This window comes from Gopherus evgoodei, chromosome 7, assembly GCF_007399415.2.
Source record: "Gopherus evgoodei ecotype Sinaloan lineage chromosome 7, rGopEvg1_v1.p, whole genome shotgun sequence".
Lineage (NCBI taxonomy): Eukaryota > Metazoa > Chordata > Testudines > Testudinidae > Gopherus > Gopherus evgoodei.
This window is the reverse complement of record NC_044328.1, coordinates 55,526,658-55,552,019: the sequence shown is the minus strand read 5'-3', so window position 1 is coordinate 55,552,019 and position 25,362 is coordinate 55,526,658. Positions and strand designations below refer to the sequence as shown.

Genomic DNA, 25,362 nt, shown 5'->3' with positions numbered 1-25,362 from the left:
TACAAGGATACTCATTTTAAAAGTCAAAAATGTCACAAACAAAAGATTCATCTATTTGCATCAGCTAATCCTATTCAAATGTCTCCAGATTAATCACAACCATTTGAATTAAATCATAATATTCAGCTCCCCCTACAATTAACAAGCCTGGAGCTAATCCCTTTTCTAGTGTTATATTTATTTCTCAGGCAAGACATACAAATTCCTTGAGGTACAACACAAATGCTGGCTTAAATGTAATATAATTAATTAGGGAAAAAAACAAGACAACAATCCTCTTCTTTTTTCACCACCACCTGGATTCCCAAGCTGTATCGTTTCAGAGGAGAGTGTTGCTCTTCTAATCTAAACATATATGTTGCCACACATCATTAAATGCTTTGATGATGACAGAAGTGGACAGCAGAATAACAGGACAAAATAAAAATAAAATCAAAAAACAACACACAAACAATCCTGCATCATCAGGGGTTGCCTAGTAAATCTGTTCCACCTCTGATTTCCATCACTGGATTGGAAAAAATTGTTAATATTTCCCTCTTTCCCTCCTGAGCTAGTCAAACTGGGGAAGATTCTATTAACAATTTTTTCCAATCCAGTGATGGAAATCAGAGGTGGAACAGATTTACTAGGCAACCCCTGATGATGCAGGATTGTTCGTGTTTTGTTTTTCGTTTTTATTTTTATTTTGTCCTGTTATTCTTTAAAATTTTAAAACAAAAATGGATTTAAATTAAACAAATGCCTAATTAGAACCTGACTGCTAAAAAAAAAAAAAAACACCATCAGAAAAACCCTTCTGCATTGAACCCTTACAGCAAAATATGACATTAGCCATCACATTTTAAACCCTTCGTCAGATATAGAACTACCACACAACTTGTCCTCATTGCTGAAATAGGATGATGATGTAACAACATTACTGGAAACCAAAAAGGACAATTGTGATTGCTTTCAAATAGATGGTATTTTCAGATACAGTAGAAGGTAAATGCCATGATGTGGAATTTAATTGCAATGCAGTCTCACTAGGCCAACTGTTAATCTTTATTTAAAGAAAAACCCTGAAAAGTTAGAAATACTTCATTTTTCCCTAGTGGAACCAGAGCTCAAAACACATCACCTACAGAAAGTCAGAACAATACTGACTAGGTTGGAGACATGTTCTCTAAACCCTTGTAAAGCTAATGGATTTGATTATCCTTTGTAACCAAGGGTGCAGTAACCAGAGCTAGAAAGTCTGCACAGTGAGGCCCAGCCAGTACAGTCCCAAAAATGGGTTATGCTGACAGGAAAGAGGATAGGACAAGGCACCCAGGATGCATTGAAAGAGCATATTCCAAGCTAGCCTCAACCCACAATGGTCCAAGAGGCTCCAAATGCAAGATACAGCTTTTCGTTTTTCATGGTACTCTTAGAGAGGAAGGGGGCCTCCACTGGTGCAAGTACACACACGACAGTAACCAAGTTCCCCCCCTATATATGGCGTCCCAGGCCCATATGTCAGAAGGGTTCCATTCCTGGGTCTGACACAAATTGGGTAACCCACACAATCCCTCTGTGCCTGCACATTCCCATCTGTAAAATGGCAATACTGTTTCCCACCTCACTGGGATTTAGTGATATTCAATATTTGTGAAACACTGAAATTCTAGGACCAGGTATTATTTCAGTGGCTAGAGCTGACAAAATGTTATTTGTGGTTTAGATCGGGTGTTTTAAGAGCCTCTTGGCTCTAGAGTCTCTGATGTTCTTCATTCTTATTTACATTAATTTTAAAGCTATTTGCAAACAATTTACTATGCAGTTGCTTTGCTGTATTGTTCCAGGGAGCCCGAGTGACTGAAAGTTCTGCACTGTATACACATGGCCCTGAACTGGCATAAATCAGAGCAACTTCTTAACAAAACAGATTGGGCTCCTCTGTTCCCTCCATCCCCCATCCACACCCATTAAACTTGAAGCAAAACAACACTTCTCTAATTCCTTAGAATGCTTTGTTTCATCTCCAGCCACTGGATATGTTTTTAATGCACCACTTTGGCTAAGCAAAAGCAGGACAGATACCACCCGCCTCCTCATATGATTTTTTTCTTGAAGTTATTTGGCATTCACGCTAATTTTAAGCTAGTAGCAGTAACCCTTTACTTTTAGAAGCTTATTCATTCACAAGAGGAATTTGGTTTCTAATCTCAGCATTAACTCTTCTTGAGCACACAGTCAATTGTACTATTGATGAGCTGCAATTTCCCTTCACTCTTCTCCTGCCCTTAGTCATCCCATTTATCTAGAGAAATTCAGACTTCTTACAGAGTCATATTTTGTCAACTAACTCAGTAGTTTTGGGGTTTTAATTCATTATGAAAAAGTTCCTTTCTGAAATGCACAGGATTCAGAGAAACAAGAGAAAATGAGCTAGTCTTTCAACCAGATGTCACTGGCCATAGAGTTCTGCCCAGCAGGGTACTTGTACCTAGGGGCATATTGTCAAACACCTGTACCTTCAAAAATGGTGCCACACAGACAGACTGTCACCATCTATTTATTCAGGATTTATATTTAGTCCATTAGGAGTTTTCCCATCTGATGCTCATTGATGCTGCTGGTTAGGTAGAAGCTCCTTCTCTACAACACAGCCTCCCACTTAATGCCCAACAGCTTGATACACACCTCATTTTGAGGGGAGGAGAAATATTTTAGTGGGGATTCAGTTGCTTGTCATCTCCCCTCCTCCCCCACCCCACATTTTTCCTGCATACGGGAATATTTGAACCCAAGAGATGGAAATCCTTTCAATTCTCATAAAAACTATTCTGAAGTCACTGAAAAAGAGGTCCTGTACTTCCCCATCAATTAGGTATGGGTACAAGTAGATAGGTTGAACATCTGCATTTAATGCTTGAATACTGGGCCTTCACTGTATCCTAGGACAGGTACTAGACATACCAAAACTGTATGATTATTCCAATGTAGTACCAAGTCCACATTTTACTAATATCTTAAGAAAGTTATTCTGACTCTAGTGTAGGAAATCTGAGAAGGCATACTGCCTTGGGTCTTGGAAGTGCAAGTCTCTGGAATGATACCACATACATCAGAGTAGAAGGTTATTTCTATAATTCATGGGATACTACCTATTTGAAATTCAAATTCCCTATAAATGATTCCATGTCAATCTTAAAGACTTAGGCCCTGATCTTGCAAACACTTACGTACATGCTTAACTTCACTAAATCCCATTGATTAATTAGATTCATAGATTCTAGGGTCAGAAGGGACCAATGTGATCATCTAGTCCGACCCCCTGCACAAAGCAGGCCACAGAACCCTACCCATCCACTTCTATAACAAACCCCTACCCTATGCCTGAGTTATTGAAGTCTTCAAATTGTGGTTTGAAGACCTCAAGCTGCAGAGAATCCACCAGCAAGTGACCCATGCCCCACACTGCAGGGGAAGGCAAAAAACCTCCAGGGCCTCTGCCAATCTGCCCTGGAGGAAAATTCCTTCCCGACCCCAAATATGGCGATCAGCTAAACCCTGAGCATGTGGGCAAGACTTACCAGCCAGCACTCAGTAAAGAATTCTCTGCAGTAACTCAGATCCCATCCCATCCAACATCCCATCACCAACCACTGGGCATATTTATCTGGCGATAATCAAAGATCAATTGCCAAAATTAGGCTTTCCCATCATACCATCCCTTCCATAAACTTATCAAGCTTAATCTTAAAGCCAGATATGTCTTTTGCCCCCCACTACTCCCCTTGGAAGGCTGTTCCAGAACTTCACTCCTCTAATGGTTAGAAACCTTCGTCTAATTTCAAGTACAAACTTCCTAGTGTCCAGTTTATACCCATTCGTTCTTGTGTCTACACTGGTAATAAGCTTAAATAATTCCTCTCCCTCCCTAATATTAATCCCTCTGATATATTTATAAAGAGCAAGCATATCCCCCCTCAGCCTTCTTTTGGCTAGACTAAACAAGCCAAGCTCTTTGAGTCTCCTTTCATATGACAGGTTTTCCATTCCTCGGATCATCCTAGTAGCCCGTCTCTGAACCTGTTCCAGTTTGAATTCATCCTTCTTAAACATGGGAGACCAGAACTGCATACAGTATTCCAGGTGGGGTCTCACCAGCGTCTTATATAACGGTACTAACACCTCCTTATCTTTGCTGGAAATACCTCACCTAATGCATCCTAAAACCGCGTTAGCTTTTTTAATGGCCATATCACATTGGCGGCTCATAGTCATCCTGTGATCTACCAATATCCCAAGGTCCTTCTCCTCATCTGTTGCTAAACCCTACCCAAACAATTTAAACAGCAGAATCCAGACAGGTATTTGGGTTATTTGAACTTTTTTTTTTTAAACAAAGTTAGCAACATAAGCAAAGCATTATCATGTAATTCATTGCTTCTAATCAGACACAACACTACCAATTTGAGTTTGTGATGACAATCTCTTTATCCAAGAAAGTTTCAGCAGGATACCAAAACTAGATCTTCAGAGTACATAGTTAGTAGATTCTAGATGACTGGAGTTGAGCTGGTACACTGGACTGCTCATCCAAAAGTACTCTGTAATCATACTTGTATTAAGAACGGTCTCCTGAAAGAGTACTTCCACATAGTTACTCAGAAAGTAACATTAAAAGATTCATACATTAGAGTACACTGAAAGTTACTCTTCAAGTTTCAGGTAGTGAGAAATGCTATATTAAGCTACCTGATTATTAGTGTCCTTTCTGAATGGCCATTAAAATTAAGAAGTTTCAAACAGCTTATTAGTGCATGTTTCTAATTTTCACAGCATATTTGACATTCGATATTCATAAATTCAAAGTTACAGTCATGGAGGGGACAAATGTAACTTTTACTGTCATGTTTCTCACCAGGTTTTACATTTAGATATAAAAACAGTATATTACAGGGCAGACCTACGAGGAATGGAATAATATGGCTCTAGACAAATGGCCTTTGAGGTTGTTGGTGCACAAGTCTATTCAGAAATTAACAACAACTGTTTTTAAGGTTTAAACACCGCAGTCCCTGTTCTTGCTATGCAAATTCAATACAACAAAAAAGACTTCAGGAATAGCTTCAGAATGGTTACATCTGAAGATACAGGCAGATGAGGCACATGGCGGTATAGGCAGCAAAGAATCCTGTGGCACCTTATAGACTAACAGACGTTTTGGAGCATGAGCTTTCGTGAGGTGCATGAAAGATGCATGCTCCAAAACGTTTGTTAGTCTATCAGGTGCCACAGGATTCTTTGCTGCCTTTACAGATCCAGACTAACATGGCTACCCCTCTGATACATGGGGGTATAGTTCGCTTTTGCTATTGACGTTCTTGACTGCATCGATTTGCTGAGCAGGTCTGACATTTCATCAGACAGGAGGGAAAAAATGCACCATTTAGCTAAAGAAAATTAGTTTTTCCTAGACACGCATCCATCAAGACCTTCAGAAACCTGTATGGTATCAATCTTGAAAGACATCAGAATGCAGTCTTCTGGAGCTCTTGTCTATCAGAGTCTGTCTCTACCAATAAAGCTTACCATGCACCTGAATGGACTGAGATCCACCTAGTTCCATAACCATTACAAATTGAAAGAGTAAAATTCTTTAAGATAAATAACAGATCTGTGGTGGTACTTTTTAAGTTATAGTAATAGGAAGACGAGACTATCAAAGGAATTATGACATTAAATGCAGCTATATAAAAAGGAATTAAACCTTTAATAAGTTTTGTTGTGCCCTGTATTTTCAATATTTCTTTCCAAAGCTGCAAATCTATTAAATAAATGTGCTATTACTCTCAAACAAATATAAACACAATTCAAATGATTCAATGACAGTGTTTTGTTACTACTTACTGTAAAGCAGTAGATATCAACATACATAAAGGGTAGGCTACTTGCTATTTTATATTCTAGTATCACTCCAGAAAAATCTGAAATAGTTTTATTCTAAAAAGCCTATTTCCATGTTCTACTAAAATGTACTTTGTCCTATCATGAAACGAAGGCACAATAAAGCCTTTGAACAAGATTCCTTGAACTTATTTTTTTAGTATCACATTCATAGAGCACACTGTTTCTTTTATAGAGACTGATTTCCAAGCATACAACATAAGGAAGCAATTACACACACACAGTAGACTGGCTGCATACAGGAAAACATGGTAAACATTATGTACTCAATATCAAATCATGCAGCTCTGTAATTACTCTTATAAATAGTAATAACTGAGCCTTGACAAGCCTCCTCCCTATGATCCATGTCCCTGACACCACTCTGTGAGCAGAAATGACACCTTGTTCAGAACTCATGTCATTTTATTACCATAGCTGTTTTAGATACTACTTTCAGGAGGAGAAAGATGAACAAAAGCAACTCAGAAAAGGATCAACCAGGGAGGAGGGGCATGGGGGTGGAAAACAGTTTCCAAGAGAAATCCCATCCTACTTTCCCCTTCAAACTCCCCTGGAATAATTATCCTTATTCTCTCTTCTATCTTCCAAAAAATTCCTAACAATCTGCATATCAGAGTGAGATCTGTAAGTGCCAACAATGAGAGTGTCAGTTTCAGATTATATATATATATATTATATACACACACACACACACCCCTTCTAGTGCCCTTCTGAGAGAAAGAATGTAGGGAGCAGAGATTCATGGAGATTTATAGGAGTTTCCAGGAAGAAGTGAGTGGAATCAGCTTAAAATTCTTACCACCTCCCAGATTTCCAACCATGCTAATCCCATAAAGTCAATAGGACATGCAATGTTAAAATGCTGTGAAACACTTGGAAAAAAATGTATGATTTCACATTATTTTGTAAACAAAGTAAGGCATATCCTCTGTCCTGATGATCTTAAAGTCTAAAGACCTTATCCTGTAAATCTCTGAGAGAATAGTCTTCAGCCCTTTCCTTATGTTAGTCATCCTCACATGGGTACAAGATCAGATTTTAAGATAGAAAAGACAAAGACAAGTTGTCGCACAATTTACGACAAGAAATCTACACTCCATCCATTGTTATCTTAACTCCTTAACATATAATCAGAAAAATGGCTTCCAAATTACTGCTAGCAAAAAAAAGTGAAAGGCCACATCATTAATTTACTGTGTTGAATGATGTTGTACATATTCCTTTTGATTTGTTCAACACCAACACACAGAAAACCATTTGTCAAATTACATTTTGTTTTCAGCCTAATTAAAACAAGAAGAGATGAGTTAGTTCCATGGAGCAGTCAGGCATAAAAAGAGTAAACAATTTCCCTTCTTTCTTAAAAGAGATGCTAACAACAGCCATATGCCCCAGCAATTTAGAGGAGAAAAAATGAATGCCCTTTTAATATTTTTAAAACTGTCCATGTCATTAATAACCAAAATTGTCACTACCTCAGAAGTGTTGAATTACATATGTGAATAAAAGGAGGTGGTCTCAGGACTATATCCACTGAACTCATAAACCGCACCATCCCATACAACACTTGTTGGGGTAACTTCGCTGACAGTTTCTTCATAAGAACCAAGGCCAGAAAGAGCATGGAAACTGAACTACCTCTCTCAGCTCTGAAGATGGGCCCTCCAGCTCAGAGGTAAGGAAAAACAGGGACGTTTGCACAGTCTGTGCTGTACTTGTTCTGTGTCACCAGTGCTGTCACCTTTCAACAGAACTAAATTCACACACGGACCAAACCAAAAGAAAAATCATAATTGCTAATTTTGGCCTCCCTTTTAATTATTTGTATGCCTCATTTTACTCATTTATAGATGATTTATCAGAGTAGAACCAAGTTCTAAATAAGACACATTTATAAAAGTGTGTCTTAAGCACAAAACACAATAGCAGTGTTCCATTCAACACTTTATAAGCAGTTTACACTATTTCTTACAGAGAAAGACAGGAGAGTAATTTTCTGTAACTAAATAAATTGTTAAGATTCCAATCCATGCAAAAAACTTAATTCATAAAGGCAAATACTTAAAGCGAATTAGCATCCTCATACAAACAAAAAGAGACTTGATAACTGACAGAAAATGTCAGAGTAAGAGAAAAATGTAGGGCTACCAAGCAATTAAAATCAATCACAATCACAATTAATCATGCTGCTAAATAATAGAATAGAATACCATTTATTTAAATATTTTTTGTTTTCTACATTTTCAAATATATTGATTTCAAATATAACTGAACACAGAGTGAAAAGTGCTCACTTTATTTTTTTAACAAATATTTGCACTGTAAAAAACAAAATATATTTTTCAGTTCATCTAATACATATACTATAGTACAATCTCTATCATGAAAGCTGAACTTACAAACGTAGAATTGTGAACAAAAAATACATGTCTACTACTCTTATGTAAGTGGTATCACTCCAGCTGCCCACTTCTTATTTACAATGTCACCTGAAAGTGAGAACAGGTGTTCGCATTGCACTGTTTTAGCTGTCGTCGCAAGATTACTTGCAGATGTGCTAAAGATTCATATGTCCCTTCATGCTTCAACCATCATTCCAGCGAACATGCATCCATGCTGATGATGGGTTTTGCTCAACAACAATCCAAAGCAGTGCAGACCTATGAATGTTCATTTTCATCATCTGAGTCAGATACCACCATAAAAAGGTTGATTTTCTGTTTTGGTGGTTAGGATTCTGTAGTTTCTACATCGGAGTTTTGCTCTTTTAAGACTTCTGAAAGCATGCCCCATACCTCATTCCTCTCAGATTTTGGAAGGCACTTCAGATTCTTAAACCATGGGTTGAGTGCTGTAGTATCTTTAGAAATATCACATTGGTACCTTCCTTGCGTTTTGTCAAATCTGCAGTGAAAGTGGTCTCAAAAGGAACAACAACATGTGCTGGGTCATCATTTGAGACTGCTATAACATGAAATATATGACAATACAGGTAAAACACAGAGCAGAAGACATACAATTCTCTCCCAAGGAGTTCAGTCACAGATGTAATTAAACACATTTTTTTTTTTAACAAGCATCATCAGCATGGAAGCATGTCCTCTGGAATGGTGACCAAAGCATGAAGGGGCATACGAATGTTTAACATATCTGACATGTAAATAACTTGCAATGCTGGCTACAAAAGTGACATGCAAATGCCTGTTCTCACTTTCAGGTGACATTGTAAATAAGAAGCAGGCAGCATTATCTCTTGTAAATGTAAACTAACTTGTTTGTCCTAGCAACTGGCTGAACAAGAAGTAGGACTGAGTGGACTTGTAGGCTCTAAAGTTTTACATTGTTTTGTTTTTCAGTGCAGTTATGTAAACCAAAAAATATATATATCTACATTTGTAAGTTGCACTTTTACAATAAAGAGATTGCACTACATTACTTGCATGAGGTGAACTGAAAAATACTATTTCTTTTGTCATTTTTACAGTGTAAATATTTGTAAATAAAAGTAATATAAAGTGAGCACTGTACACTTTGTATTCTGTGTTGTAACTGAAATCAATATATTTGAAGAAGATATAGAAAAGCATCCAAAATATTTAATACATTTCAATTGGTATTCTATTGTTTAACAGTGCGATTAAAACTGAGATTAATCATGATTAAATTTTTTGAATTAATCATGTGAGTTAACAGTGATTACTCGACAGCCTTAAACAATATTTTTCATTAAAAAAAATATAAAGTATAGAGGTAACAATTAGGAAATATCTAGTAGGTCTCTGGAATTTAGAGACATGTATAGAGTGAAACATTTTCCAAACTATAGGCAGAAATTTAAAGAAGGTAGTTTTACAAAAAACATTTAAGGCTGGAATTTCCAAAGCCAGCAAGGAGAACTGAGCACTCAACTCCTTTAGGCAGCTGTAAAATACCACTCTGGATACATATGACTTAAGTATAGCAGAGGATATGTTGTGACCCTATTACAAATATTAGAAGCTTGAAATTTCTGTAAATCATAACTAATTTTCTTCAATAAACTGATTAAACAATCATATTGCAACAAAAATTCTGAAAATCAGATGTCTGCTTCTGTTATTTTCATAACACAAGACATCCCATATTCTTCAAACCAGTTCACCATATTTGGGGCTTCCTTATATTTTTATTTTGCTGCAATTTCATATCTTGCAATGATCAATACATATAATTAGTTTCATATTTTTCATTTAATAAAAGACCTTTTACAAAATAGTCAACAAGTTAAGTGTGTAATCAAGATTCATACTTTTTATCTTAACAGTAGAATTTTCAGTTAGACTTACCTTATGCACACTTTTAGGGTTTTCAAGCCACGTGTAGTACATTTCCTCTACATAATTTGAATTACTTCCACTCAGGAATGGTTCTGTGGCTCCTGATGAAACATATCGTTGGCTCTGCAGAAATACCTTTCTGACTACATCTTGCTTTACCAAAAATTGAATGCCATGAGGTTTCAAGGTAGCTACAAGAAACCTCAAATGACTCATGTTTGTTCATTAGGTAGAAGATCCAAGTCTATTAAAAAGACAAAATAAACATAGTCGGAAGAATGTCCAACACACTACAATATCTTACTATGAAATCTAGCCTTATGCCATACATTTCCTCTTTAACAAAGTTCAAGCTTAAATACAAAATATCTTCAAGACAGTGGAAAGTCCACTTATCAGTTATGAAGCCTATGCTCTGATATCCCTGCTGTCTATAGTTGTGAAGATGCTGCTAAGGAGTTGCCCATTCCCATACCCAACAGTCCATCTCCCAAACAGCTGACAGAATCTGGAACTGATGACTCTGAGGGCTTCTATGACTATAAAGAGGGAATTGCTTGAGCTATGTACTCCAATGTCCTGGATGCATGAAGAAAACAGACTCGCTCATTCATTCACACCCCTTGGTGATATTGGCAGCTGTAGTGGCATTTTTAAAGACCAAACCCCTTAGAGATACCTTAGAGGGCTTCCTTCCACATCTTGTGCCTGAGACGAGAAGATGGAGCTGCTGGTCACAAAATCATAGCTCCATGTGTTATGGAGGGAGTGCATGGAACATTAAGAGGGACTTGAATAAGTGTTCATGTTGGCTTTAGGTTTAACTAAGACAACATTACTGTAAGGGGTGGCTTGTCCATGATCACCTAGATTATGCTTTTGAAACAATTTATAATTTGTGTAAATGAGCACTCCTGAAAAGTGAAGAAGATACACTGTTATGCCCAATGACCACTTAGTTTCTTTGCGTGCTTGAACTGGACAAGTGAATTTCCTAGAATTTGGGGGAAGGGGGAAAAAACAAAAATCACACGTGAAGATTTTCATCTTCATCTGAGAAATTCTGAGCATTAGAAACTTCCAGTGATGCCAGTTGAGGATACACAGCTCTCACTCAGAATTAGAGTTCCTAAATGTAAACTACAGTTTGAAACCTAGACAAGAATCCAACTACACTATTAGACAAATCAAAATGCAGGAAGACCAACATTAATGTTGGGGAAGATGGTAATTTTGTTTCCACTTTAAAACAGACACCTGAAAAACTAAAAAAACATAAACGATATTATATAAAGCAAGAATATTCAAAAAGTTAAACCTTGCCTTGTCATCCCTGACTTGTGCTATTGTGCATAAGTATTGCAAACATGATGATCAAAGCACAGTAATCAGCTACATTGATCCACTGAGACAGGTCTTCGTATGGATTATCTAGTTATACTGTCAGTTTTAGCTGTGAATTTCTTTACTTGGGTCACTAACTAAACAAATAACTAAAACAAAGTTTTTAAAGGAAGCATATTCAAGTTTTAAATATAGAATTTTAACAAAATTCTAAAAGGACACCAACTTAAAAATCACCTGTCTGATTTTTATTTTATTATCTACTATAGTTATTTACATCTATATTTACTACAACTGACATAGATTAGAGGGAAAATATTTTTCACTTTGTGCATTTGAAGAATTGGCATGAAAATATTTCTGAAGACATCACAATCACCACCACCTGGAGAAAAGAAAAATATTCCCTCCCATTCTCACAGGCAACTTTTTTATTTCTAAACATACTATTAGAAAGTACATAGAAGGCACTGTTTAGGACTCATGTAAGAAGCTTCCACCCAATCACTGCCAAAACTGGGAGCACTAAACTCGTTTGAAAAGGGCATTTTAAATGTGCTCCTACTTCTTACCATAGACAGATTCAGCCCTGTGCACTCAGAAGGCAAGTGTTGACAGATGTGTGAGTTAAAGAAAGAACTACTCCTATGCACATCTGGAGAACATACACAAATACCTACTTTGTTCCTGCTCAACCAGCAGATCATCTCTTCATACCAAAAGAGATGTGATGAAAATGCTAGCCATGAAAATCCTCCCCTCCTTTCTCTCAGATCCTCTCCTGATTCCAGATGTCTCTCCCTCTGCTGCAAGCAGCCCCAAGATGTTATCCTAAGTCATGAAGGTCAAGTAATTTACTCTTAGGAGATGCATGCTTTTAGTACAATTGCTATTAAATATTTTAAAATCTTTTGCATTTTGGTAATACTTAAGAGCTAACACAAGTAACACTGTGTGAAAACCTTTGGGGCAAAATTAATGTCTTCACCTCAGACCAGAAAGAGTACAGAAGTACTGAGCCAGTACAAAATGTGTTAACCAGCAAAGCAGTGGAAGTGATTTTGTGCAATTAGAAAAGGCTCTCTACAGTAGTGCAGGAAAAATCCCCTGATGGAATCACCAGCATGCAAGGTGGTTTAGCAAAAACTACACCAACTAATCTCACTGAAGTTCAGGCAGCAGCACTTCCAGGACCACTAAAAAGGAGAAGCTTGTAACTGCTGTGAAATCCCTTATGATGTACAAAACACCAGGCTCAGATGGTCAATAAAATTTTCTTCAAACATATATGCAATCCACTGTAGAGAGTACTCACACAGACAACATCCTCCAGCTTAGATTCAAAGATTATAAAGCCTGAAGGAATGTAATGGGGTACCCCTCACAAGCAGCCCTTCTGGTCAGGCGTGTCTGAAATCTTTAAACAGTCCTGGCCCTGGTCTGAGGCCATACCCCCAGGGCTTCCTCCCTGGAGGCAATGTTTTTGCCCTCCCTGAGCCCTTCTCTCATGGCATAACTACCTCCCCAGTGGCTGTTGGGGGGCAGGAGGAGCAGGCCTTCCCACTATTCCAGCCCCCAACCCAGGGACCCTTTAAGTAGCAGCCATGTGCCACATCCCTTTAACTAACTACATTTCCCTGTGACACTTCTCTGTGGCCCTTTGCTTTGTGAAGGGTCAGCAGACAGCCAGGAACACCTTCCTTGCCCCCCTGGTCCCTGCCAGCAACTATCTGCCTTAGCACTTGCAGCCAGCTAGGAGGCCCTTACTTGCTTCCCGGGTTCCTGCCAGAGCAGCTGCTGTGTCCAGTCTTTCAGCTCCTGCAGCAAACCAGGAGCCCCTCTTCCTACCTCCCTCACTCCCTCCCAACACTGAGCTGTGCATGGTATTGCAGTTCCCTTTCACGCTAGGAACACCATTTGCACTCCTCTGGCTCTAGCAAGGAGCTGACTCTGGTCTTCACTGCAGCAACTTTCATGCTAGCCTGCAATCCTCTGATTAGCTAGCTCCTTCCAGCCTCCCGCATAATCTTTCTAGCCCAGTTGGAGGACTTTGCTCCATTGCTCCTGTCCTGGGATGGGTGTGATGGAGGCCTCTGGGTGTAGTCCACCCTATCACAAGGAACCATTGTGATCCTCTAGTCTGACGTTCTGCATAACACAAGCTATAGGACTTCATTGTATTAATTTGTTTGAATTAGAGCATCTCTTTTAAAAAAAACATCCAATCTTGATTTAAAGATTTCTTGTAATGGAGAATTCACCACACCCCTTGGTAAACTGTTTCAATGGATAATTACCCTCACAGTTAAAAATGTTTTTGCAGTCTGACTTTGTCTAATTTCAACTTCCAATTACTGGATCTTGTTAAACCTTTCCATGCAAGACTGAAGAGTCTTCTATTATCAAATTTCTATTCTCCACCCAGGTACTTATACATGGATCAAATCACCTCTTCACTTTCTCTTTCATTAACTAAAACAGAAGGAGCTCCTTGGGTAAATCACTATAAGGCACGTTTTTCCAATCTTTTAATCATTCTCATGGCTCTTCTCTGAACCCTCTCCAATTTGTCAACATCCTTCTTGAACTGGGGGCATGAGAACAGGATATTGTATTCCAGCAGCAGTTGCACCAGTGCCAAATGCTGAAGTAATACAACCTCCCTATTCCTACTCAATACTCCCCTGTCTATATATCAGATTAGCCTCTTTGGCCACAGCGTCATACTGGGAACTCACATTCAGCTGATGAGCTACCATGACCCTCCCCTCCCCCACCGTCTTTTTCAGAGTCACCACTTCCCAGGTCAGAGTACATATGGCCTGCATTCTTTATTCCTAGATGAATGACTTCACCTTTTACCATACTCAAACACACACCGTTTGCTTGCAATCAGCTTATCAAGTGATCCTGATGGTTCTGTATCAGTGACCTGTCCTCTTCATTACTTACGACTCCCCCAATCTTTGTCTCATCTGCAAATAATCAGTCATTATTTTGTGTGTTCTTTCAGGTCACTAACAAAAATGATAAACAGCATAAGGCCAAGAACTGACCCGAGGGACACCACTAGAAACACACCAGCTTTGATTATGAAGATTCCCTGCCTACACTTACATTTTAAGAGCTATCAGCCAGTTTTTAATCATCTAAAACATCATCCTGCTTTTTCTCCAAATACAAAACAGAAATATATATTAAACACTTTTGCCTTCTACAGTATTACTGAAAATTCCATTTCTATCTAGTAATGAAGCAATGCCATTGTTAGGATTCCTTTTATTCCTAATGTACTTACACTCCTCCTTATTGTCCTTAACTCTGCTAGCCATTGATTTCTCCTTCTGTCCTTTTGCTTGCTTTATTGGTTTTCTACAATTCCTAGTCTCTAAATTATATTCAGCGCTATCAACTTCGCCTTTATTGCACTGACGTCACTTCATCCCGAAGCGGGTTGATTTTTTGTTTTAAAACCAGTATAGTTTCTCTGTGTTATGGATTTTTGAGCATTTAGTAAAATATTCTTAAATAGTTCCTAGTTATCACTCATTTTTCTGTTAACAACTATCAAAAGAAAGGAAAGCCCTGCATCATTGTTAGACACAGGCTACAAAATTCCCTTATTAGGCAAACATATATTAAAGAAAGACATAGGGCAGTTTAGTCCCGTGGGCATTCCACACCATCATTTTTCCTTTCAATGTAACAGATATCACAGTTCTGAGATACTGCCACCTCACACTGAGGGCTTGTCTACATCAGAAAGTTGCAGCGCTGGTGAGGGAGTTACAGCGCTGCAACTTTGAAGGTGTACACATCTGCAGGGCACCACCAGCGCTGCAACTCCCTGTTTGCAGCGCTGGCCGTACTCCCGTTTTGTCTCGGGTGTAGAGGATCCAGCGCTGGTGATCCAGCGCTGGTAATCCAATGTAGACAGTTACCAGCGCCTTTCTTGACCTCCGTGGAAGGAGGAAGCCTCTGGTAATCAAGCTGGTTTCCTTTCCCGGTTTGCTCTCTCGGTCCCGGAGCCACCCAGCAAACCGCAGGGAAGGAGACCTGCTTGCTCGGGGTTCCGGGACCGAGAGAGCAAACCGGGAAAGGAGACCAGCTTCGCCGCGGTTTGCTCTCGCATTCCCGGAGCCACCCAGCAAACCGCAGGGAAGGAGACCTGCTTGCTCGGGGTTCCGGGACAGAGAGAGCAAACCGGGAACGCCGCGGTTTGCTCTCTCGGTCCCGGAGCCACCCAGCAAACCGCAGGGAAGGAGACCTGCTTGCTCGGGGTTCCGGGACCGAGAGAGCAAACCGCGGCGAAGCTGGTTTCCTTTCCCGGTTTGCTCTCTCGGTCCCGGAACCCCGAGCAAGCAGGTCTCCTTCCCTGCGGTTTGCTGGGTGGCTCCGGGACCGAGAGAGCAAACCGCGGCGTTCCCGGTTTGCTCTCTCGGTCCCGGAACCCCGAGCAAGCAGGTCTCCTTCCCTGCGGTTTGCTGGGTGGCTCCGGGACCGAGAGAGCAAACCGCGGCGTTCCCGGTTTGCTCTCTCGGTCCCGGAACCCCGAGCAAGCAGGTCTCCTTCCCTGCGGTTTGCTGGGTGGCTCCGGGACCGAGAGAGCAAACCGCGGCGAAGCTGGTTTCCTTTCCCGGTTTGCTCTCTCGTCCCGGAACCCCCCTTGAAGCCGCCCAACAGCGCTGCAGTGTGGCCACATCTAACACCACTTGCAGCGCTGGTTGCTGTAAGTGTGTCCACTCTGCAGCGCTGGCCCTATACAGCTGTACTAATACAGCTGTAACAACCAGCGCTGCAAAATTTTAGATGTAGACATGGCCAGAGAGCTGCAAGCAACTGGGATATACATGCTCTCTGGACCTACAACTGTGAGACACAGTTTCTCCATATTAAAGAATAAGCATGAGTGCAAAGAACACTCCTGGGGGAATTCTGCGCCAAAAAATTACAAATTCTCTACATGATATTTTAAAATTCTGCATATTTTATTGTCAAAACACCACAATATAAACATGCCAGTTAAATTACGAAAATAATTGTATTTCAAAATACCTGTGAGCAAGTATGTCTGTAACAAAACAAAAAAGATTCTGGAAATATTTTTTGACAATTAGATTTCTTACTAGCATGTTAATACAGAACTTTGAGTAATAATTCATTTAAACTACAATACAGAAAGGTATTTTCTGCACCCCTCAGAAGCGGTGAAAGGGCTTGGGTGAGTCAAGGGTAATGGAGGAGCTGAGGGAGAGGAAAGTAATTGCTGGGAAGGAGCCTGGGAGTGAACCTGGAGGGCTGAATGATATGAGTGGGAAAAGTATGGAATAGGTTACGAGGGGGTTCTTGGGGGGGACGGGGGGATTATTAGGGAATTGAGGCACCTCCTCCATGCAGACCCTGGCTGACCCCTAGCCTCTCCCATTCAGTGAGGCACATCTGACCCCACCCCCATGCAACCCCTCTTCCCCATTCCCATGCACCTCATCCCATGTGTCTATGCACCCCCACTCATGCGCCCCATCCCCCTGTGGCCCTGCACCCTCACTCCCAGTCAGCACCCGCTCCAGTCTGTCTCTCCCACTAGCCATTCTGAACCCCAGTCTATGTGACCTCCCCCACAGCAACCCATTGCTGACTGTCTCCACCACATCCCATGACTCCTCACCTAGCTCCGCGGCAGGGCGTTGTGGAGAACGCAGCCTCTGCACCTCCCTATCAGTTGCTATGACTAGTGAGCTGGCTGTGGCACCACAGCAGCCACTGGTGAGCACAAGGTATAATTACAGTGCCTCTCCAGCATAGAAAAATATATACATTTTCTGCTGAGAAAAAAAAAAATCTGTGGGGGACATGAATTTTGTGCATGCACAGTGGTGTAGAATTCCCGCTGGAGTAAAAGTAGTATGTGTTTCAGCCTGATATGGGCATACCGAAGCATATCCCTGTGCCATACTGGAAACAAATAAGATATGCGGTTGCCAAATACTCACCTGTACTACGGCTTTCAACTAGGAAGAATATAATGCAAAGCACATGGAAGAGCAATAAGGAGAAAAAGGAGGACACACTTACAGAAATACAAGATGAAATGAATAGAGTCTCCTCAGTAAGATCAATATGCCAATAACGAATGCAAGTTATTGGCAATACTGTCTAGGGGACTAAGCATGGATCTGGAAGCCAGGAACTTCTGAGTTTTAACCTTGATTCTACTTTTGGCTGGCCTTGCACAAATCATTTAACCTGATATCTATTTTAATGGGGAGGAAATGGAAAGTAGCAATTATTTCACAAGGTTATGGCAAAGATGAGTTAGTGTTTGAACCGTGCTTTCAGACGCAAGTCGATACAAAAATTTTATTACTAGCAAGGGACCACACTCCCTCCAAAGTAAATGCTGAAACTAGTTTCCTATTTAAGCCTACTTTTAATTATTATTACTACAAGTGCATCTAAAAGAGTAGCATCATCACTAAAAGGCCTACTATGTACTGCCTCCTCTGTCATGAGACACAAACATGCTCTGCCAGTCTCAATCTCAAGGAAAGAAAAACTATTATAATAATAATGGATCAGGAAAGATTACATGCAGGATGCCGAGTCACTATGCAAAGACTCTGAAATCCGAGTCTATCAGGTTCTCTATATGAAACATTAACATAAAAACAGCAACTTGACTTTGTGAAATTACAGCCATCTTGAAAATACAATCCTTATCCCAATGTACTTTGCCACTGTTCAGTGACCACTAAGCTAATACGATCATATTAAAAGGAACTGTTAAACTAGTTATGAGATGAGATACTAGTCCTACAATATGTAGTGCATGTGCTATGATATCTATGCTTAAAGCCCTCAGCATTCTTTGAAGTCAATGAGGGTTGCATATTCCCAGTGCATCTGAAAGTAATGTCAATTCTTTCATAACATTGCTAGATACAGTCTTTCCTATTCCTCTACAAAGCTAAAACTCTCATTCAGGCTCTCATCTCAGTTACTGCAACATCCTTCTCTCTGGCCTTGACAAATACAATATTGGTCCACTCATATCCATTCAGAATGCTCTTGCTAAAATTGTTGTCCTAGCCCACCACTTTGACTATGTCATCCCTCTCTCTGCATTCCTCCATTGGCTCTCCCCATCTCTGCTGCATCAGACAATCTGCTTGTCTTCACTCTCCTGGTATGCTCACACTGCAGCTGGTAACTGTGATTCCCAGCATGGGCAGACAAACTCATGGTAGCTCTGTTCAATATAGCTCAGTTTAACTGCCCAAGTCCAAGCCCGCCTGGCCCTCTGGGTCAAAGTTCGAGAGGCTAGTCTGAGCCACTGCCAGTGTTGCAACTTCCACACTGCTACTTTGGCATGCTAATTCGAGCTGAGCTAGTGTGTCTGTCCATCCATCCTGGGAATTACACCTCCCAGCTGCAGTGTAGACATTCCCTTAAGGCCCTTCACAGTCTAACCCCACACTACCGATCCTCTCTAATTCACTATCGAGATGTTAACTGACATGCCCATAAAGCCAACCTCCATCACCAGCTTGTTACATCGTCAAACAAACATCTTCGTACCTTTTCCCATGCTGCCCCTCACACTTTGGAGGGGCTCCCCAAAAATATCTGCCAAGCTAGTATTATCCTCCTTCATATCCTTCCTTAAAATTCCTTTTCCGTGAAGTCTACAAGAAAATTAACAGTTATAGCCCTGGTATGCTGAGATGACTAGCTATCAAACTGACTAACGCGGCCTCATTGTTTCCTTGTATTCCCATCTGTCTATCTGTTTCCATTTGTTGTTACATACTTTGATTGTCAGCTCTTTGGGGCAGGGACTGTCTTTTTGTTTCGTCTTTGTACAGTGCCTAGCAAAACAGTGCCCTGGTCATGACTAGAGCACCCAGGTGCTATGGTAATACCAATAAATAATAAATATTTGTGAAACAGATGACAGTCACACAAAAATCCAAAGCCATTTGGGATACTATTGGCAGAGTTAAGAATATAAGTTTTAGACCTCTAAGTGGTATTTCTAGTATATAGTTTATTTAATATAATGGCATTAAAAGCAATTATGCGCATATCAAATCATCTGCCATAGCATAATGTAAAAGTCCTCTATTTCTCATGTCAATGTGTTATCGAGGAAAGAACTGAGACGTCACAATGAAGTATATGACTTCACAGCAGGAACAAGAGAGCCAAGAGGTAAGTGGGTATAACTCTAACTCTTTGCTCACTGGCAGGCATGCATAAATAAAGGCATGAAAAAATACAGGGATACAAAGCATGAACACTGAATTAGTCCTTGAAGAGCCATTGCCAATTTAAAAACCAGTCATATATTGGGTGATGTTTCAACTACCTATGCTACAAGTATTGGTAATGTTGTTATAGCAAAGAGTTGAGAACAACTGCAACTGCAGAAGAGAAACATTTTAAAATGATGGTAAAAGCACAAAACTTGACCAGGGTATTCAGGGCAGATGTAACACCAAAAGCTACTTTTACCTCATTTTTAAAAACATGGACTAGATCTCAAGTTGATTGTATCTCTTAAATATTCTAGCAGAGAAAAAAAAAAAAACAGCCATCTTCCACTTGTTCTGCTTAAAATTCAAAAGAGCGTCAGTGTCCCATTTTAAGAGATAATTGAATTATTAAATATATAATCCACAACTCAAAGACAGATTAGTTGTTTTCTAATGGTACAAAGATTAAGGAAAAATGTTACCAGACATATTATCCCTGACTAACAAAAAAGTGATACCTCATTTTACACAGATACAAAACAGAAGTGGACAAAGCTATCTCTGATGTAACTCCAAAATCAACAGATTTACCTTAAGGATTAATTTTGCTCAATAAATCTAACTTCCTCCTGGTTCCTCCCTTGTGTTTGCTGCTCTCCAGCACAGACATCAGCTGTCAGAATCAACACTTAGCAAATCAGAGACCACAAGTGTAATCACAGAGCATTCTGGCCTACTCAGCCCTGAGCCTATCATTCAAAAACCAGCACAAAGGGCAACATACAGAATCAAGAAGCGGTTAGGATTATTCCATTTCACAATGCCTCCTAAATCAACCTTGAAATGAAAACAGTGACTGGCAAGGGAGCATACTGAGTTAGGAGCAACCAAAAGGAAAATATTAATTAAATCTCTACCAGGGATTGGAAAATGAGAAGGGAGTACTGAACTGGAAGGAAAAGCCAACTTGATATTTATTAAACAAAATAATCTACTCCAGCATTAAAATAATGGAGGAAAACAGACATCATTAGGGGATTTACGTTTGAAAGCCTATATGCCTGTACTGTAGTACAGCTTAAGATAAACTAGTTTTCAACCCCTGCACATGAAACTATCTTTTGACATTGACAAGATTGTCAATTACCACAGCCCTGTGTCTAATCTTCTTTTAGAGGAAGGGTAGGTGGAAGGGAAAGATTGTGGCACAGTAGGTCCAGTATCAATGGTAATCTTTTGATACACTGTAGCTGATCCTTTTAATTGCTCATTAGACTTAAGTATGTGATGGAGACTGTACTGATCTCATTCTCCTCCTAGAACACCAGGTGTATATAGTGGGTCTTTTAGATTTTTGTGGTATAAAGTCTCCATGAAGAACATTAACAGTCTGTCCCTTAGCATGGCTAATTTTCAAAATGCATTCCGTACAATTCCCTCTTTAGAGTTTCCTCAACAGCGTAATTCTCTACAACATATGGCTGGTACAGAAGAATGGATAAATATAGAAAAACTCATAGAAGATGGTGCTTTACGGACATTTGAACTGAACAAGTGAGGTATGAATAAGTAGCCTTGGATCACAGAAGCAGACAGGAGAAGGGGGAAGAGAAGGAGGATTGCTCAGACATCACTACAAACTAAATGTAGAAATATCCATTCCCCTTAATGGTTTTGTTTTGGGTTGCATTTTTTTGTTTTGGTGGGTTTGGTTTTGTTTAGTTTTTGGGTACCTAAACCATTTATTCACACACAATAAATACTTGAAATCCTCTATATGCAAGCAAAACCCAAATAACATATAATGAAAAAATAAGTCAGGAAATGAAAAATACAACCCTATCTTTTACAAACAAACAAAGCCAAGTCGGTATGCTTTAGAGGAAAATAAAATTGGTAGCATCACAATAATTACTACCATCACATTCAGTTTCCTAGAGTAGTTAGAACAACTAGTTGAAAGAAAGGAGAAAGTCACTTTTGTTCTTCAAGGTTTGCCTACACTACCATCTAAGTCGATGCAACTTATGTCATTCAGGGGTGTGAAAAAGCTACCCCCTTGAGCAACATAAGTTACATCAACTTAAAGTGCTGTCTACTATGGGCTTGGCTACACTGGAGAGTTGCAGCGCTGGTGGTAGCTTTACTGCGCTGCAACTCACTCACCATCCACACTTGCAAGGCACATACAGCGCTGTATCTCCCTGGCTACAGCACTGGTTGTACTCCACGTCGACCCGGGGAATAATGATTATAGCGCTGCTGATGCAGCACTGCTTTGCCAGCGTGGCCACCAAAAGCGCTGTTACTGGCCTCCAGAGGTATCCCAGAATGCCTGTTCAGCCACTCTGCTCATCATTTCGAACTCTACTGCCCTGGCCTCGGGTGACCAAGCGTCAGACCCACCCTTTAAATACCCCAGGAATTTTAAAAATCCCCTTCCTGTTTGTTCAGCCAGGTGTAGAGTGCAATCAGTGAATCTTCCCAGGTGACCACGGCTCCACGTGGCAAACGAGCCCCGGCATGCAGCAATGGCGAGTTGCTGGACCTCATCAGTGTTTGGGGGGAGGAAGCTGTGCAGTCTCAGCTGCGCTCCAGGAATTACGATACCTATGGGCAGATATCAAGGGCCATGCTGGAAAGGGGCCATGACCAGGACACGCTGCAGTGCAGGGTTAAAGTGAAGGAGCTGCAGAGTGCCTACTGCAAAGCCTGTGAGGGAAACCGCTGCTCCGGCGCTGCCCCCACGACCTGTCGTTTTTACAGAGAACTGGACGCAATACTTGGGGGTAACCCCACCTCCATTCAGAGGACCACGATGGACACTTCAGAGCAGGAGAGGGAGGAGCAGGAAAGCGAGAGTGAGGGTACTGGGGTCGGGGGAGACACTCCGGAGTCCCAGGAGGCATGCAGCCAGGAGCTCTTCTCAAGCCAGGAGGAGGCTAGCCAGTCGCAGCAGTCGGTACTTGGTGGAGGACAAACAGAGGAGCAGGTTCCCGGTAAGCAGCTTTTATTTTCAGGATTGAAATTTTTCGGGAGAGGGAGGGAGAGTTAGGGCTGCATCCATGCACGCCTAGATGTGGAACAGCGCACTGATGTGGTCTATCACGTCATGGTTATCGGCTTCAGTAATCTCTTCAAAAGTTTCAGGCAAAGCGTGGGCAATGCGCTTGCGCAGGTTTCTTGGGAGAGCCACTGTGGTCCTTGTCCCAGTCAGGGTAACGCGTCCGCGCCACTGTGCTGTGAGGGGTGGGGGGACCATTGCGAGACACAGGCAAGCTGCATAGGGGCCAGGGTGGAATCCGCATTGCTGTTGAAGACCCTCCCGTGCTTCCCAAGTGACCCGCAGCAGTGAGATATCTTCCAGGATCAACTCCTGTGGAAAATGTTGGGATAGAGTTCAGTGTAGGTGCCCCCTGCAGCTGTTTGCTTTCCCCAAAGCACAGAAACCTTGAGGACAGTACAGCCCTGAAATAATCAGTCCCCTTTACTCACCATTTCGGGGTTCCCGTGGGTTATGTGCGCTCTCTTTGAGATGGGAAAATTATGCTATTGTGAAGACTCTTACCCTCCTTAACTGCGGGGGAATAACTGTCTGGTATAAACAATGCTGCCTCTGTTAAGTGTTGCATTTTTGCCTTTACAGATGCAATCTTGAAATCTCGGCTGCCTGTGTTATCAATGGCTGAGAGACTACAAAACCTCTGGAAGAAGCCGTGAAAAAGCAAAGATGACACGCTGCAAGCAGTTATGCAGCTCTCTGTCACAGAGAATCAAAAAGTGCAGGACTGGAGGGAAAGGGAAAGCAGGATCTGCCAGAGAAATGTAGCGGACAGGAAGAAACACACAAAGCAGCTGATAAGCATCCTGGAGCGCCAAGCGGACTCTATCCAGGTGCTCGTAGCCATGCAGGCGGTGCACTACCACGCGCCTCCCCACCCCCCCGCCTTTGTCCCAAAGCTCTTTCCCCTGTGTCCCCATGTCAGATCAAAACCCCCTTCCCCACCATCCAGGTTCTTACCACCACCAGCCTCAACACCTGTATGTTCACCAACCAGCCCTGAGAACTACGACCCTTACCCTCTGCACTCAACCCCCTCACCATGCAGTACAGCCATCCTGAAGTGCAGCAGTCATTATACAGCACTCCAGACAGCACATATTCAAACCTGTGACTGTACAGTTCCCCACCCCAGCCCCCTGCCCTTTTAGGTTCCCAAAAACTTGTGCGTCTGTCAATAAAGTTATTTTCTTTTCAATAAATGAATTCTTGGCTTTGAAAAGTCTTTACTATTGCAGAAAGTTAAAGATACCTTAGCCCAGGAAAGAAACAGGCACTGCAAATCAGCTAAGCAAACACAGATTCCTACTAACATTGTAACCACTGCATTTCATTCCCGTGCAAGGCACCAAACATTACTGTTGGTTTTCAGCCTCAAATTCCTCCCTCAAGGCATCCCTAATGTTTGCAGCCCTGTGCTGGGCCTCTCTAGTAGCCCTGCTCTCTGGCTGTGCAAATTCAGCATCCAGGCGTTGAATCTCAGAGGTCCATGCCTGACTGAATCTTTCACCCTTTCCTTCACAAATATTATGGAGGGTACAGCACGCAGATATAACGTTGGGGAAGCTGCTTTCCCCCCAAGTCCAGCTTCCCATACAGAGATCGCCAGCATGCCTTTCAACGGCCAAAAGCACACACCACAGTCATTCTCCACCGGCTCAGCCTGTAATTGAACCGTTCCTTGCTGCTGTCAAGGCTCCCTGTGTACGGTTTCATGAGCCACGGCATTAATGGGTAAGTGGGGTCTCCAAGGATCACAATGGGCATTTCGACGTTCCTTACTGTGATCTTGAGGTCTGAGAAGAGAGTCCCGGCCTGCATCTTCCTGAACAGGCCAGTGTTCCGAAAGATGCGTGCATCATGCACCTTTCCGGACCAGCCTGTGTTAATGTCAATGAAACGCCCACGGTGATCCACAAGTGGCTGGAGAACCATGGAGAAATACCCCTCCGATTAACGTACTTGGAAGCTAGGTGGGGTGGTGCCAGAATAGGAATATGCATCCCATCTATCGCCCCTCCACAGTTAGGGAAACCCATTTGGGCAAAGCCATCCACAATGTCCTGCACGTTCCCCAGAGCCACGGTTCTTCTTAGCAGGATGCAATTAATGGCCTGGCAAACTTGCATCAAAATGATTCCAATGGTCGACTTTCCCACTCCAAACTGGTTCCCAACCAATTGGTAGCTGTCTGGAGTCGCCAGCTTCCAGATTGCAATAGCCACCTGCTTCTCCACTGGCAGGGCAGCTCTCAATCTTGTGTCCTTATGCTGCTGGGTGGGGGCGAGCTCAGCACACAGTCCCATGAAAGTGGCTTTTCTCATCCAAAAGTTCTGCAGTCACTGCTCGTCATCCCAGACTTCCATGATGATGTGATCCCACCACTCAGTGCTTGTTTCCCGAGCCCAAAAGCGGCATTCCACAGTGCTGAGCATGTCTG

General features: G+C 41.5%; 1 protein-coding gene across 3 annotated transcripts in view; it reads right to left on the bottom strand.

Annotated features, from left to right (window-relative positions):
- OGDHL (oxoglutarate dehydrogenase like) overlaps window positions 1–25,362 on the bottom strand; it is a 117,180-nt gene that overhangs the window by 89,446 nt on the left and 2,372 nt on the right. For 2 of the 3 annotated variants that reach the window (XM_030570767.1, XM_030570768.1), the window contains exon 2: window positions 10,272–10,506. In XM_030570767.1, the coding sequence (XP_030426627.1) occupies window positions 10,272–10,478 (207 nt within the window). In that variant the 5' untranslated portion in view covers window positions 10,479–10,506. Of the gene's footprint in view, window positions 1–10,271; window positions 10,507–10,941; window positions 10,990–25,362 lie in introns of those variants that run through there. The other variant, XM_030570769.1, reaches the window with a different exon arrangement.